This window comes from Orcinus orca, chromosome 2 (assembly GCF_937001465.1).
Source record: "Orcinus orca chromosome 2, mOrcOrc1.1, whole genome shotgun sequence".
Lineage (NCBI taxonomy): Eukaryota > Metazoa > Chordata > Mammalia > Artiodactyla > Delphinidae > Orcinus > Orcinus orca.
This window is the reverse complement of record NC_064560.1, coordinates 198764826-198781663: the sequence shown is the minus strand read 5'-3', so window position 1 is coordinate 198781663 and position 16838 is coordinate 198764826. Positions and strand designations below refer to the sequence as shown.

At 44.1% G+C, this 16838-nt stretch overlaps 1 protein-coding gene and 1 non-coding gene across 4 annotated transcripts in view; one reads left to right on the top strand and one right to left on the bottom strand.

Annotated features, from left to right (window-relative positions):
• Positions 1-16838, top strand: part of MOK (MOK protein kinase) — a 47711-nt gene that overhangs the window by 10906 nt on the left and 19967 nt on the right. For 2 of the 3 annotated variants that reach the window (XM_049706350.1, XM_033420541.2), the window contains exon 2: positions 15392-15506. The exons of the other annotated variant lie outside the window; for it this stretch is intronic. In XM_049706350.1, coding sequence (XP_049562307.1) covers positions 15392-15506 — 115 coding nt within the window. The remainder of the gene's footprint in view (positions 1-15391; positions 15507-16838) is intronic. 3 annotated transcript variants of the gene reach the window in all.
• TRNAW-CCA (transfer RNA tryptophan (anticodon CCA)) lies at positions 3669-3741 on the bottom strand. The gene has a single exon. It is a non-coding gene; the product is annotated as a tRNA-Trp (tRNA).

Here is a 16838-nt window from a genome sequence, read left to right as displayed (position 1 = left end):
TTAAATGCTTTGCTATGCATTTAAACCCATTGGGGAGTTCGGGTATTTTAAGCACTAGCTCTCCTGGGCTCCTTATCTAGCGCCCTACAATAAATGCTGTGCTTTCCTTCACCACAACCTGGTGTCAATAGACTGGCTTTACTGCGAACTGGCGAGCGGACCCAAGTTTGGTTTGGTAACAATTTATGTCAGTATTTTTATAGAATCAAAGTTGCAAGGTACTTCACATAATGTTGTTCCATGCTCTCCTTCCTAGTGTGCATATCACCTTCTGTTTTATAAATAGATGCATCAACTAGCAACTTTTTCTCTTTAAATAAAACAAAATTAAGGAAAAATAATCGTAGCTTTGTAATAAATTCAAGCAGTGAAAGGTTTTCAATTAGTCTCAGGACCCTTCCCTACTGGGCAGAGTCCGTCCTGGTTAACATTTTCTTAGATGTACGTCCGTAAATGTTCTGTGCATATTGTGTGTGTGTGTGTGTATGTAGGTATTTGTTCTAAAATTAGATGTGATTATATTAAATATGTTGTACTGTAGCCTGTTAGGATGATGCTTCAATGAAGATGTTTGAACATAGATCTTTGAGTAATTCATGTTTATCAGTGGCGTACATTGATTGGGTTAAAGGGTGCAGTTTAAATTTTAAAGTCTAAGTTTTTTTTTAAAGTATAATTGACCTACAACACTATGCTAGTTCCAGATGCACAGCACAGTGATTCAGTGTTTCTGCACATTACAAAATGATCACCATTTTTATGAGTTTATGAATACTTTTACGTCCTTTTGTGTTTTCTCTATGTTTGGTAATTCAGGTCACAATTTTCCACACTACAGCAAGTCATTAATTGGGCACAGCCTTCTTTATTGAAGGTTCCTGACCTTGTTTTAGTGATTTGGTTTGAATTACTTAATCTCTCAGGGAGAGTGGGAATTACAAGCTGAATCCTCTTCCTTTTAAACTCTAGTTGAGGGTTGTACTCACTAATTAACCTCCCTCAATTCTTTTCGCCCCTCCGCTGGTGAAGCCCCATGTTCTGATGCTTATCACCTGCCTTGATTAAGATCTTTAGAAGCAGTGTTTGAATACAGATATTTGGATTTGGGTGTGACAGGTTTAGAATTTCACAAAAAATGAATCTGGACTCCATGTTCACGCTTTAAATAAGGCTTAAATTCCACTTAAACAAGCCTTGGTTTGGTAAAACTGAATAGAATCTTAATTAATATGAACGGACTTATTTATCCTCCTTGTTCTCTCTACCCTGTTTTAAAAAGTATTCATTTTATTAAGTCGTGACCCTTGAGTTTGTCTTTTATTATTATTTTTTAATATTTACTTGTTTGGCCACACTGGGTCTCAGTTGCGGCACGCGGGATCTAGTTCCCCGACCAGAGATTGAACCTGGGCGCCTTGCATTGGGAGCACGGAGTCTGAACCACTGGACCACAAGGGAAGTCCCGCTCTACCCTTGTCATATAGCTATGTTATTTACACTTTTCTTTGTCCTTGAGTCTGGGTGCTTTTTTGGTTGGTTTGTTTTTTAGTGATTGTTTACTCTCTCTATTCCCATTAATGTGGGGCAGGGTTTTTTTTGCTAGCATAGCTCTATATCCTTCACAGCTTTGTGTTGTGCTTTGTGTTCATCTTAATGTTTCTTATCTAACAGTAAAGGCCTGTGAAAATATGCGACATCCTGTTGGAGGGAATAGGAAGATACTTTTCCTAAGTAAGTGTTTTCTCATAGGGGTGTTTCTCTTTTTCTCTCCCCTGCCTTTCATCCTTGTTACACCCAGACCCTTTGTCTATTGGAAGAGCCATGGAGGAAACAAGTAATTCTTTATCCCCCCCGCGGCTATGTCCAGGGCCATGGGTTCCATTTATTGCTGGCTGGCCATGATGGTCTGGAGCCAGCTTGGAATGCTGGCACACACTTGGAGTTTGTACTTAAACCACTTCAAAATGCAGAGTTGGGAATTCCCTGGTGGTCCAGTGGTCAGGACTCGGCACTTTCACTGCTGTGGCCCGGGTTCAATCCCTGGTCGGTGACTAAGATCCTGCAAGCTGTGGGGCTTGGCCTAAATAAATAAATAAAGTGCAGAGTTGACTTTTTTTTTAAAGCAAGTCTGCATGTATATGTATTCGTATGATCACTGCCGTCCTTTTTTCACTTAGTATTAAATTATGGATGAACAATTTCTTATATTGTTAAATGTTATTTGAAAGCATCATTAAAAAATTTATTTTATTGGAGTATAGTTGATTTACAATGTTGTGTTAATTTTTACTGTACAGCAAAGTGATTCAGTTATACATGTATATTCTTTTTTTTTTGGTGCGGGGGGGTGCACGGGCCTCTCACTGTTGTGGCCTCTTCTGTTGCGGAGCACAGCTCCAGACGCGCAGGCTCAGCGGCCATGGCTCACGGGCCCAGCCGCTCCGCGGCACGTGGGATCTTCCCGGACCGGGGCACGAACCTGTGTCCCCTGCATCGGCAGGCGGACTCTCAACCACTGCGCCACCAGGGAAGCCCACATGTATATTCTTTACCATTATGGTTTATCACAGGATATTGAATATAGTTCCCTGTGCTATACAGTAGGACCTTGCTAATCCCAAATTCCCCATCCATCTCTTCCCTACCCCCTCCCCTTGGTAACCACAAATCTGTTTCCTATGTCTGTGAGCCTTTTTTTTTTTTTTTTTTAGAGAGTATGGAGAAGTTGTTAGAGTAGCTGCAGGTTTTTTTTTTTTTTAAGATGTTGGGGGTAGGAATTTATTAATTTACTTATTTATTTTTTTTGGCTGTGTTGAGTCTTCGTTTCTGTGCGAGGGCTTTCTCTAGTTGTGGCAAGTGGGGGCCACTCTTCATTGCGGTGTGCGGGCCTCTCACTATCACGGCCTCTCTTGTTGCGGAGCACAGGCTCCAGACGCGCAGGCTCAGTAGTTGTGGCTCACGGACCTAGTTGCTCTGCAGCACGTGGGATCCTCCCAGACCAGGGCTTGAACCAGCGTCCCCTGCATTAGCAGGCAGATTCTCAACCACTGCGCCACCAGGGAAGCCCGAGCCTTTTTTTTTTATAGATAATTTCATTGTGTCATATTTTAGATTCCACATATAAGTGAAATCATATGGTATTTGTATTTCCCTTTCTGACTTACTTCACTTAGTATGATAATCTCTAGGTCCATCCGTTTGCTGCAAATGGCATTATTTCATTCTTTTTTATGGCTGAGTAGTGTTCCATTGTTTATAGGTACCACGTCTTCTTTATCCATTCATCTGTCGATGGACATTTAGGTTGTTTCCATGTCTTGGCTATTGTGAATAGTGCTGCTATGAACATAGGGGTGCATGTATATTTTCGAGTTAACGTTTTCCCCAGATATATGCATGGGAGTGGGATTGCTGGATCACATGGTAACTCTATTTTTAGTTCTTTGAGGAACCTCCAAACTGTTCTCCATAGTGGCTGCACCAACTTACATTCCCACCAGCAGTGTAGGAGGGTTCCTTTTTCTCCACACCCTCTCCAGCATTTATTATTATTATTATTTTAAATATTTATTTATTTAGTCTATTTATTTGGCTGCTCCGAGTCTTAGTTGTGGCATGCAGGATCTTTTAGTTGCGGCATGAGGGATCTTTTAGTTGCGGCAGGCAGCATCCCTGACCAGGGATCGAACCTGGGCCCCCTGCATTGGGAGCGTGGAGTCTTAACCACTGGACCACCAGGGAATTCTCATTTACCAATTTTTAAGTGTATTGTGGAATAAGGATCTAACTTGAATTTTTAAATGTGAAATCTCCAGATTAATCAGCTTTATTGAGGTATAATTTGCACCCAATAAAATTCACCTATTTTAAGAGTATAGTTTGATGAAATTTGGCAAATATAGACAGTAGTGTCTCCACAGTCAAGATATAGCACCTTTGGGAATTCCCTGGCGGTCCAGTGGTTAGGGGTCTGTGCTTTCACTGCCGAGGGCCCAGGTTCAAATCCTGATCAGGGACCTGAGATCTAGCAAGCTGCATCGTGTGGCCAAAAAAAAAACCCAGAAAAACAAAAACAAGATATAGAACCTTTCTGTCACCCTCAGAAGTTGTCTTGTGCTCCTTTGCAGTCAGCCCCCTTTCCCTACTCCTGACTCCAGAGATCATTATTCCACTCCCAGCTGGAGCTGTGCTTTCTCTGCTCCTCACACCGAAGAATGTGTCCCTATGTCATTGGCAGTGGGGTTCCCAGATTCTGCTTTTGTCATGGACCTTGTCAGCTGAGCCAGTTACTTTGGAAAGGATCTGTTACCGTGGTCACTGCTCTTATAAGTACATTTGTGTGACTTTATCTGTGTCTCCTGGGCAGTGTTCTGCTCAGGGAAGACAGCAGTGGCAGCGTGGTTGGGAAATGCTTCTGGGGTCAGACTCCCTGTGTTTAAAGCCTACTGCTTATTGATGTGACCTTGGGCAGGCTACCTAACCTCTCAGTGCCTTAGTTCCTCATTTGTAAGATGGATTAATGGGATACCTACTGCATGGGATTTTTGAGATGATTAAGTGAAAAATGGTGCCTGGTACCTAGTGTTCAGATCTTGGTGTTTAATAAATATCTTTTTCCGATAGAAGGAGCCAGGGCTCCTTGGTGAAGCGGCTTATCCTAGGACTGAGGCAGGAAATGCATAAGATTTTGTAGTGCTAGAAAGTAAGAAAGTACTGAAAAAGAAACAAACCCCTTATTGATGGGAGCATGTCAAAGGGACAAAGGAGCCAACTGAAAGAGCTCCCTAAGGCCAAAGCTGGAACAATTTGAAGCAACAAGATAAAGTAGTATTAGATTATCCCGAAGTATAAAATAAATATCCATGGAGCCATACTAATGTTAATGAAAACATATTCTAAAAGACAGTTTGGAGACTTCCCTGGTGGCGCAGTGGTTAAGAATCCGCCTGCCAATGCAGGGGACACGGGTTCGAGCCCTGGTCCAGGAAGATCCCACATGCCGCAGAGCAACTAAGCCCGTGCACCACAACTACTGAGCCTGCGCTCTAGAGCCCATGAGCCACAACTACTGAAGCCCATGCACCTAGAGCCCGTGCTCCACAGCAAGAGAAGCCACCGCAGTGAGAAGCCTGCGCACTGCAACGAAAGAGTAGCCCCTGCTCGCCGCAACTAGAGAAAAGCCCGCGCGCAGCAACGAAGATCCAACGCAGCCAAAAATAAATAAATAAATTTATAAAAGACAGTTTGATTGCAGGACTATGAAGTTAATTTAAATAGCATCCTTCCAGTCATTTTATTCTTCTTACGCTTCTAATCTCACTGTTGCATTTATGTGGCTGGTCTGACCTGGGAAAGGAGGTAACCTAAGGAACAAGAGTTCTCTCTCACTGTGATCAGAAATACCCAATATTTAAAGACAGATGAATAAAAAAGTGTTGGTTGCCAATTAGTCAATAGTAATAATTTTGTGATTCAGTTATCAGCAAAGTTCCCCCTGTAGTATATGTACGGGGTATTATAGGAATATTAGATTATGGGGCATGTGACCTGACATTTCCTCTTTGATTCATTTGTTGAGTATGTACAGGGCACGAAAGAGAATAGATAGTAGACTTTGCCTTTAAGAGGCTTATGGCCCTATGGAGAGAAGGTGCAAAGCGGACCACGAGCAGGTCTGTGACAGAGGACAGGGTACGTACAGAAGGTGGAAAAACATCTGCTCTAACGCCTACCTACCGGGTTGGTCCTGGGGGTTTAGAATCTACAGCACCAGGTACTCAATTTTGGACACCGTGTACTCATTAATTTGGCCTTTAATATTATCTAAACAGGAGCGTGGCTCTCTCCCCTGCCTCTCTCTTTTTTAAAAAATATTTATTTATTTATTTACTTATTTTTGGCTGTGTTGGGTCTTCGTTTCTGTGCAAGGGCTTTCTCTACTTGCGGCAAGCGGGGGCCACTCTTCATTGTGGTGTGCGGGCCTCTCACTATCACGGCCTCTCTTGTTGCGGAGCACAGGCTCCAGACGCGCAGGCTCAGTAGTTGTGGCTCACGGACCTAGTTGCTCCGCGGCATATGGGATCTTCCCAGACCAGGGCTCGAACCCGTGTCCCCTGCATTGGCAGGCGGATTCTCAACCACTGCGCCACCAGGGAAGCCCCTCCCCTGCCTCTCTGGGGCCTGGGAACACACTCTAAGCCCTCAGTGTGAGGGACTGTGTCTTACTGATCTTTGTGTCTTCAGTGCATGGCACAGTGCATAGCTGATGCTAATAAATCTTTATTGACACCCACAATGATGTAGTCATACCACCAGGGATGTTTAATTCATTTAGGCTGAAGTACAGCATAAATTGCGTTGGGGGGGGAGCGGGTCCCAAGATGACCCATTGGTTCCATGATTTGCTCGGAGGACTCACAGGACTCAGGATATGCTCATACTCATGGCTGCGACGTACTCCAGTGAGAGGGTACAGAGCGAGATGCGCAGAGAAAGGGACATGGGGCAAAGTCTGGAGGAAGCGCGTCGCAAGCTGCCAAGAGTCCTCTCCCAGCGGAGTCACACAGGACGGACGCGCTTAGTTCTTCCAACAGCAAACTGACAACACGTGTGAAATATTTTCTATAAGGGAAGCTCATTAGAGCCCCAGTGCCCAGGATTTTTATTGGACGCTGATAACGTAGGCACCCTCTGCCCAGAACATAGCATATCCCAGCTCCCAGGAGGAAAGCAGATTCAGCGTAAACCCCATTGCTCGCTCCGACGGTGTGAGTCGGAGTGAGTCGCTCTTATTGTGCAGGGGCTGGTGGAAACCCTGCCCAAGGGCCAACCTTGCAAGCAGACGGAGAGCGGTCTTAGGCCTGCCATGTGAGCTCTTTTCTGCACAGTAATAGACTGTGTCTCCTTTCAGGGAAATTTCTGGGCATTCTAGTCTAGTCCATCCAAGAGAAGGGAAAGGGTTGGTGTTGTTTTAACAAGCAGCAGCTATTCCCTGGCTATTGCTTGACGAGTGAGAGTGGGGTTAGGCAGCTCAGGGTGGGTCTTCTCGAGGGCAGGAGGATGTATGACTCAGTAAAAGGGTCCAGCTGGTTGAATTTTCCCACAGAATTTCAAGTTTGGAGGCTCCTTGAGAAATTGGTCAAAGTTGTTTTATAAAGTTCCAAACTGGACAGATTAGTGGTAAGCCACAGAGCCTGTATTTTGTTCAGTTTGTTTTGAAGAAGCTTTTCGGGAGATTCACCCAAGAATCTTACATGTCTTGTTTCCAGGACTTACTGCGCAGGTTACCTGTTTTAGAGAGGCTCTGGGATTCAGTTTAAGCTGTGGTTGTCAAGCAAGTTACAGCTTCTGAGTTTTATCAGCAGGGATCTGACACTTCAGTCCTGAAGACTCCACCAGGGCTGAGCCCTGCCTTGCTCTAGCCAGCTTCTCTTAGAGGGCGAGCGGGGAGGACTGTAAAACTGGCAGAATAGCTCTGAATCCTGCCTTGCTGGGAACTAGACCAGTTAATTTTTTATTCAGGGAAGACGTGGTTAAGAGGGATTCTGCTAGCTTAGTTTAAAGGTCTTCAGTCTGCGGGCATAGAGCGGCGCTGGGGTATTAACTGGTATTCTTGGGAGACATGTCTGCTTGCACACAGCACACCCCTCCTGTGTGCTGCTTGGTGCCCTGGAGACACACTGCCTTTTCAGAGAGAAGTACTGAGGTCTGTAGTCAAACGTGTTTCTCTTTATTTAGCCCTGCATTTCCTAGATTTATTTGCTCATAGGACCCCCTTTTGTGGAATACCCATTAGTGTTTGGGGGGTACTAGTGTTTTGAGGAACTCAATTCAGAAAATGCTAGTCTAGAGAGTCAGCACCCTCAGGTGGTTTTCCCTGCTGATGACGTGCAGGGAGGCCCCTCCAGGCGTGATGGCCCACCCTCTTCTCACACAAAGCACAGGCTTGGCTTCCATCGCAGTGTTTGCTGAGGGCTGTGGCTTGTAGTGTACAGATTTCCTTAGTTATGAATGGAATGGTCTTAGTACTAAAATCATACTCCATCGCCCCAAGCATTCTTTGTTTCTGCTGTTGTTTTTATGTGTTTCTTTGTCTTGGTGCAATGTAGTTTATCTCCAACTCTTGTTAGTTGCCAGGACTAAGAAATGTTAGTGCTGGGGCTGGCAGTCCTTCGCAGAGGGTTTTCACTTAGGACAAAGGAGCCACCTGGGAAATAGGATGGAGACCTGTTGCAGGGAACCAGAAGAGGCTCTCTGAAGCTAACCATGGCAGAGGATAGCCCGTCTCCCTGGGGGGGGTCTGCTGGAGAATATGCGCGGCCCCTAAACTTTGCTCTCATTCAGAGGTGGTTTCAGTCTGCTTCAGTTGTGAAGACCAGTAAGTCGGACTACAGTTCCCAACATGGAAGCGCATTATAATTATAACAGTCCATTAAGGGTGAGCTTGAGAACAGGAACACTCTAGAGCAGGAAGGCCTGGCCCTCCTGGGAACCAGAACCATGGTGAAAGCACCTCCTTGTTGGGTCTCAGCAGTGGGAATTTGTGGATGTGGTTATTCCGACACTAGTATGATCTGAATCTGTTTTCTTTGGGCCTTTCCTTGAATATACTCTTTATTGTATATCTTTTCTGTTCCTCATACTTCCTGCTTATTCCTAACTTTGGCTTGCTGTTTTTCTTCCGATTTTTAAATATTGGAGTATAACATACATCCAGAAAACTGCACGAATTACAAGTACAGGTTGGTGAATTTTCAGAAAGTGAACCTGCTTGTGTGACCTGCTCCAAGATCAAGGAACAGAGCGTTACCCGTGTCCTGGAAGTCCCCAGGGTAACCGCTGCTCTGACTCAGGCACCACGGATTTGTTTGTTTTAACAGCTTTATTGAGATACAATTTACATACTGTAAAGTTCACCCAGTTAAAGTATACAATGCAGTGATTTTAGGTATTTTTACTGAGTGGTGCAACCATCATCATCGTCTGTTAAAACACTTTCATCATCCCCAAAAGAAATTAGCATTGATTCCCCATTTCCCCCAGACCCCACCCACCCTAGGCAACCACTAATCTACTTCCATGTCCGGGGATTTGCCTATTCTGGACGTTTCATGTAAATGGCCTTTTGCGCTTGGCTTCTTTTACTTAGCGTAACGTTTTCAGGGTTCATCCATGGGTCTGTGGCTGAATAACAGTCCATTGTATGGATAGATCATATTTTGTTTATCCGTTCATTAGCTGATGGACATTTGTGTTGTTTCCACCTTTGGCTATTATGAATCATGCTTCCGTGAACATATGTGTACAGGTTATTGTTTGGACATATGTTTTCATTTTTCTTGAGTATATACCTAGGAGTGGAATTCTGAGTCATGTGGGACTCCATTTAATATCTTGAACTGCTAAACTGTTTTCCACAGTGGCTGCACCATTTGGCATTTCCACCAGCAATGTATGAGAGTTCTCACTTATCCATATCCTCAGCAATACTTGTTATTATCTATCTTTTTGAGTCTAGCCATTCTAGTGGGTGTGAAGTAGTGTCTTATGTTTTTGTTGTTTTTAATTTTCTTGTCAATTATTTTATATTTCATAAATTGCCACTTTCTTTACGACGATATTATATAAAAATAAATATACTTAGCTTTTAATCTCAAATGCCATTTTCCTTAAAGGAATCACAAAGAAAATCACCCTTTAAAAATTGTTTTTAATTACTTTAAAAAATTAATACATGGGCTTCCCTGGTGACGCAGTGGTTGAGAGTCCGCCTGCCGATGCAGGGGACGTGGGTTCGTGCCCCGGTCCGGGAACATCCCACATGCCGCGGAGCGGCTGGGCCCGTGAGCCATGGCCGCTGAGCCTGTGCGTCCGGAGCCTGTGCTCTGCAATGGGAGAGGCCACAACAGTGAGAGACCCGCGTACCGCAAAAAAAATAAAATAAAATAAAATAAAAATTAAAAAAATAAAAAATTAATCCATATACAAAGTGTAACACAAAAAGCAGCACAGATTTATATATAGTGAAAAGTGAGTCTCTCTTCCGTTCCTGCCCTCCCACCCATCTAGACCCTCCCCCGCAAGGTAACCACTGTGGCACTTCCTTGTGTTCCTTCTGTGTATAGGTTAGCAGAAATGTGTGAGTGTTGTGTGTATAAGTTTTTTATTGCTGCTATAACAAATTGTCACAAACTCAGCAGCTTAGAACCACACAACTTAAACGACTCTCCCTGGACTGAGATCAAGTTGCTGGCAGGTGGCGTCCCTTCTGGGGAGAATCTGTTTCCTGGTCTTGTCCAGCTTCCAGAGGCCACCCGTGCTCCTTGACTTGTAGCCTCTCCTCTGTCTGCAAAGCGTCACATCTTCCCGTCTGTCCTCCGTCTGCAAAGCGTCATGTCTTCCCATCTGTCTCTGATTCTGTTTCCTCTGCCTCCTTCTGCCACTGATGAGCTCCCTGTGGCTGACGCATTGCGCCCACCCAGTAAATCCAAGATCATACCCTTGTTTTAAGGCCGGCTCCTCAGCAGGCTTAGCCATTAACTCTCTCTTGCTGTGCAGCCTGACATTCACAGGCTCCAGGGATTAGAACATGGACATTGTTGGGCGCCGTCATACTGCCTGACACAGTGTGTAAACTGTTTTGAAAGCAATGTTAACACGGTTTACACACCGTTCTTTCGTTTGTCTTTTTCATTTAATACTATATCTTGAAAGGATGTTCCCTGTCAGAAGCTGAAGAGCTGCCTTACCCCTCTTTATCTGCCATATAATAGTCCTTTGTATGGCTTTTTCATAATTGAGTTAACCATTTTTCGGGTGTTTCTTGAGGTGCTAGACTTTTAAATTTTACGTAGTCAAATAAATCAGCCTCTTCTGAGTGACTTCTTACCTCGTTATGCTTAGAAAGGCTTTTTCCTTTAGTGAAAAAAATGAATGTTGTCCTTAGATTAAAAAAGATATCCGTTACCTTCTATGTTAAATTTCCGGGGCTGCTGCAACACTGTCACAAATTTGGTGGCTTAATACCACAGAAATTGCTTCTCTCCAGTTCTGGAGGCAGAAGCCTGAAATCAAGGTGTGGGCGGGGCCATGCTCCCTCCGAGGCCGCCAGGGCAGGACCCCTCCTCCCACCCCCCACCCCCACCCCCCGTGGCTCCGGGCGTCCCTTGGCTTGTGGCCGCGTCCCTCCAGTCTCTGCCCCTGTGTTCACACGGGCTCCTCTTCTATGTCTGCATGTGTGTGTCTCTCTTATTTTGTTGTCGTAAAAATCACATAACGTGAGATCTACCCTCTTAATAAAGTTTTAAGTGTATAGTATCGTTAACTGTGTGCACATTGTTGTACTACAGATCTCTACAACTTTTTTATCTTGCATGACTGAAACTCGGTACCCATTCAGTAACAACTCCCCATTTCCCCCTCCCACCAGCCCCTGGAGCCACCATTCTACTTTCTCTGTGTGTCTCTTATAAGGACCCTTGCCATTGGACTTAGGACCCACCCAGAGAGTCTAGGACGTTCTCGTTTCAAGCGCCTTAACTTAACAAAGACCTTATTTCCAAATAAGGTCACATTCACAGGTTCTGGGGCTTAGGACGAGGACATGTCGTTTTGGGGACCACCATTCAACACACTTCACACTCTCAGTGCTTTTATTTTCCTCCCTAGAAATCATCTTTGGAAAATAAATTTTTGTGTAAAGCTTTTTTTTTTTTATGCGGTACGCGGGCCTCTCCCGTTGCGGAGCACAGGCTCCGGACGCGCAGGCTCAGCGGCCATGGCTCACGGGCCCAGCCGCTGTGCGGCATGTGGGATCTTCCTGGACCGGGGCACGAACCCGTGTCCCCTGCATCGGCAGGCGGACTCTAAACCACTGTGCCACCAGGGAAGCCCTGTGTAAAGCTTTAAGAATTATTTTCTTCAAACCTTCTCTTCAGGAGTTGTTGGGCATCTACCATATGCACAGCAGTTACAGGTTCTTCTTTCTTCCTGTGACAGTTACTACAGACTGGTACTGGTATACGGTATTTTGAATGGTAATAACATGGTTAGATGCTGTTTTTGGGGAAAAGTAGTTTTTCCAATTTCTACAAATATGTGATTACAAATAGGATTTTCTTATTTTGCATGGCCTGAAGCTAGTATATATGAAAATGTACACTGAAATTGTTATTTTTTAGTAAGATTAAAAAGCGGCATTAGGGGGCTTCCCTGGTGGCGCAGTGGTTGAGAGTCTGCCTGCTGATGCAGGGGACACAGGTTCGAGCCCTGGTCTGGGAAGATCCCACATGCCGTGGAGCGACTGGGCCCGTGGGCCACAACTGCTAAGCCTGCGCGTCCAGAGCCTGTGCTCCACAACAAGAGAGGCCACAATAGTGAGAGGCCCGCACACCGCGATGAAGAGTGGCCCCCGCTTGCCACAATTGGAGAAAGCCCTTGCACAGAAACAAAGACCCAACACAGCCAAAAATAAATAAATAAATAATAATTAAAAATGAATATCTGCTAAAAAAAAAGAAAAAAAAATTGGCATTAGGGACTTCCCTGGTGGCTCAGTGGTTAAGAATCCGCCTGCCAATGCAGGGGACACGGGTTCGAGCCCTGGTCTGGGAAGATCCCACATACCGCGGAGCAACTAAGGCCGTGCGCCACAACTGCTGAGCCTGCGCTCTAGAGCCCGTGCTGTGCAACAAGAGGAACCACCGCAATGAGAAGCCCGCGCACCGCAACAAAGAGCAGCCCCTGCTCGCCGCAACTAGAGAAAGCCCGCACGCAGCAACGAAGACCCAACGCAGCCAAAAAAGAAGAAAAAAAAAGCAGCATTAAAATCAATATTACCTATATATGAATTTTTATAAGAGTAATACCATACCAAGTACCCTGTATCAGCAAAACTGGTTAATGTAGGTATTAAACTGTAATGAACCATTGGGAAAACAATTTGCCTCAGGCCCTGAGCTTTCCTGCGTGTTCTTGCTGGGTGTGCCAGATGGCAAGGGCTATTCATCTTGTTTACTGCTTGTTGAAAAAGTGCTGGGCCATTGGCCCTAGATTCCTCTCCTGTAAAGCAATCCACTGCGTGTGCAGGTGTCACCTGGGCCCATCCTGTCACCCCTGTGGGACTTCGGGGCAACGGGAACCAATGCTAATATGCTGATGCTCATATATGTTGCTGTACCATGAGAAATGAAGTCCTTTGTCTCTGACCCAAGAGGCTGTGTCTTCTGCCAGCATCCATGAAACAGTGGCAGGCTAAGATAGTAACTTACAAGTGGGATAAAATCTCAGACAAATATAAACAAGTGAAATCTTGCAAATACAAATTCTGAAAAGTCTACTGTTCTATATGTTTTGTAAATTATGACATTTATTTATATATTAGTATGTTAGGATAATGCTTACTAGGTGCTGTAATGGTTAAACCCACAATTCTCATGGCCTTTATACCAGAAAGGTATTTCTCTTGTTCGTATGAATGTCCTACATGGGTATTCCTGGTTGAGAGTCTTTCCTGGTGGCTTTTCCACCATCTTTATGTCATGGCTCCCAAGGTCTCCTGGAGGTCGTTTCTATTCTGGCTAGTCACAAGGGGGCATCGACAGGGAGGATCCTGGAGGAGGTTTTGCCCTTTTCTTTTAACTTTTCATCATGGAAACTTTCAAGCATGCTAGAAGTAGAGAAATTAGTAGAGTGAATGCTCTTGTGTATCTGTTACCTAGTTTCAACAGTGATCAACATTTTGTCATTTTTACCCCCATCACTTTTTTTTCCTGGAGTCTTTATTTTTTATTGTTGTTTTTTAAATAAAATAGTACTTTCATTATGGAATATACCTGACTTAGATAGTGAAATACCTGCAACCTTATCCCTCAGAGCAGCCACAAACTGGTGCGTGCGTGCGTGTGTGTGCGTGTGTGTGTGTGTGTGTGTGTGTGTGTGTATGTGTGTGTGTGTGTGTGTGTGTGTGTGTATTGCCTTTAAGGACATTATTTTTAAGGATCTGTGTATCTGTGTCATTCTTTCAAATATATTCAATACATCCCATTATATAGATAAACTGTATTTAGTTTATACAGTTTTCTGTTTGGGGGCATTAGTTTTTCCCTACTAAGTAATGTTACGCTAACATTCTCATCTCACATATACTTGAGCAAGTATGTTTTGCAGGATAAGTTGTAGAATTCGAATTGCTGGGTCAAAGGATATACACATCTAAAATATTTAATAGATATTGTCAAACTGCCCTCCAAAATGACTATACCAGTTTATACTTCCAGCAGAAGTGAATGGGAATGTATAGACTTTTAAAGCAAATCTAAACATAATATCATTTCATCCTAAAACAGTTTAGTACTTCTTGCTAACAGAAAAGGACTTCAAAAATCTTTAAACATATCATTTCTAAAAAACGTTATTCTAAAAACAGTTGTGCCTTTTTTCTGTTGGTTTGTTCAAATCAGAATTCACACAAGGTGTTAAAAATGTGCTCTGTCTAAAAGAGGTGTTGTCTAAAAGAGGTGTTGAAGGGGAGGCCCTCCTTTGGAGCGGGGACAGTTTTAAAAGCCTGCTCTGTGTTGATGTCGGTTTGGGACCCAAAGGTGATGGGCTCCTTTTGGTCCAAGTTTGTTTAATAGGTTTCTGATCTGTTTGCTTCTGGTCAGGTCCACACTCAAGGTTCTTTTCTAAACATTCTTCTCAAGCCTGTCTTATTTCTTTGGGGCCTTGCTGCTTTGCTTCTCCGTCTCAATCTGCAGGAGCCTCCTTCCTCTCTGAGGCAAGCGCCTGGGTTGGGTGGGGAGTGGCTGCCTTCCCGTGACCTTGGTGCAAGGCTGACTAGGTTGTTTGTCAAGTCTCACAGCTGCTTTCTGTCAAGATTTTTTTGGTTTTATCCTCCTATTATTTGGGCTGCGGAAGCTTTTCCAACCCAAAGAGACTTTTGCTTTCTGGACTTCTCTCATTGCTTCCATTTCTGCTTGGAAAGTAGCTGTTTTCTCCTGAGCTCACTTTTGTCCTGAGATCTCTTGCCCAAGCAGTCAGTAGTGTTCAACGCATTGTCATTCTGACTCTTCCCGCCACTTTCCCTGGGCCGACAGGCTCAGTGGATGCTTGGTCTGCGAGCATCTCGTAGGGGAGCTGAGCCTTTCCTCGCTGGTCAGGATTCAAGTCATGTGGTTCCCCGCTGCACGAGAGGGAGCAGAGACTGCGTGTTGCCAACATACAACCCAGTCTCTCTTGAAATGAGGGAAACACTGAACCTTAGAAAACATAGGCGAAGTATCCTCAATATATTGCCATTGGATTATTTTACAGATAAAGACGTCTGCTATCTGGAAGTGAGTACAAAACAGATGCATAAATAAACTTTTATTTTTATAATTGTTTTCATTTATAGACTATAAAGCAATTGGCAAAATAGGAGAGGGAACATTTTCTGAAGTTGTGAAGATGCAGAACCTGAGAGATGGAAACTATTATGCATGTAAACAAATGAAACAGCACTTTGGAAGGTAGGCAACGTGAGACCTATTTGAGACTAAATACAGACACAGGTTTTGGTTTTCGTTTTTTTTGAATTTTATTTTATTTATTTTTTTATACAGCAGGTTCTTATTAGTTATCCATTTTATACATATCAATCCCAATCTCCCAGTTCATCCCACCACCACCACCACCCCTGCCACTTTCCCCCCTTGGCGTCCATACGTTTGTTCTCTACATCTGCAGACACAGGTTTAAATCGATGAGAGCAACTTAATGGTGAAATTGTATTCATGTGATAACATGTCATATCAGAGTTCTTTGCGCAGTGAGGATTATAGGCTAATTTCATATTATCGTACTGGAGTTTGTTCATGTCCAAGTTTACTACAATATCAGTGATTGATGTTCACAAAGAATTTAAGTGGTAGAAGTATGCCTCACTTTAAACAGTTTATATGTTCCTAAGAGTTGTGTATATGTTGGATTTTTATAATTGAAACCTTAGATTTCAGACATTGGAGGTCCGGGGACTTCCCTGGTAGCCCAGTGGTTAGGACTCTGCCCTTCCAATGCAGGGGGCGCGGGTTCGATCCCTGGTCGGGGAACTAGGATCCCACATGCCATGTGGTCAAAAAAAAAAAAAAAGTTAAAAAGAAAGATATTAGAGGTCCTTGTGATTTAATTAGTTGTAAATCAGTTACTATTGAATATATTGAAAAATAAGTTTCAGATAGGGTTAGAGAAATGTATTCCCTGGGAGTGACCAGTTGCAGTTTGTGGAGAGGGCAACTCTCCGGTTCTAGATCAGCCCCTTGGAGACTGCTGGGGCTTCTCCCACAGAGCAGCCTCCTAACGTGCTTGAGCTTACAGCTTCTTCACATGTGTTACACTAAGGAGTCCAAGACCAGATGTGTTTAGGAAACTCTGTCAGAATAATGAAGTAAACAATGGCTTCACTGCAACTGTTAAACTTTTCAATAAAAAGGTTTGGGGCTTCCCTGGTGGCGCAGTGGTTGAGAGTCCGCCTGCCGAGGCAGGTGACACGGGTTCGTGCCCCGGTCCGGGAAGATCCCACATGCCGCGGAGCGGCTGGGCCTGTGAGCCATGGCCGCTGAGCCTGCATGTCCGGAGCCTGGGCTCCGCAACGGAAGAGGCCACAGCAGTGAGAGGCCCGTGTACCGCAAAAAAAAAAAAAAAAATGGGGAAAAAAAAAAAAGGTTTGAAACTCTGGTTTCATGGTTTTTTTTTTTAATCTCAAAGGAATTGAAGCCTCTAAATATCTAAAGCAAAGTTTTTAAAAAACACAGTAATTGCCCTACATTGATGTAGAGCCTTCCGAAGTGTTTTGGGGTATAGAC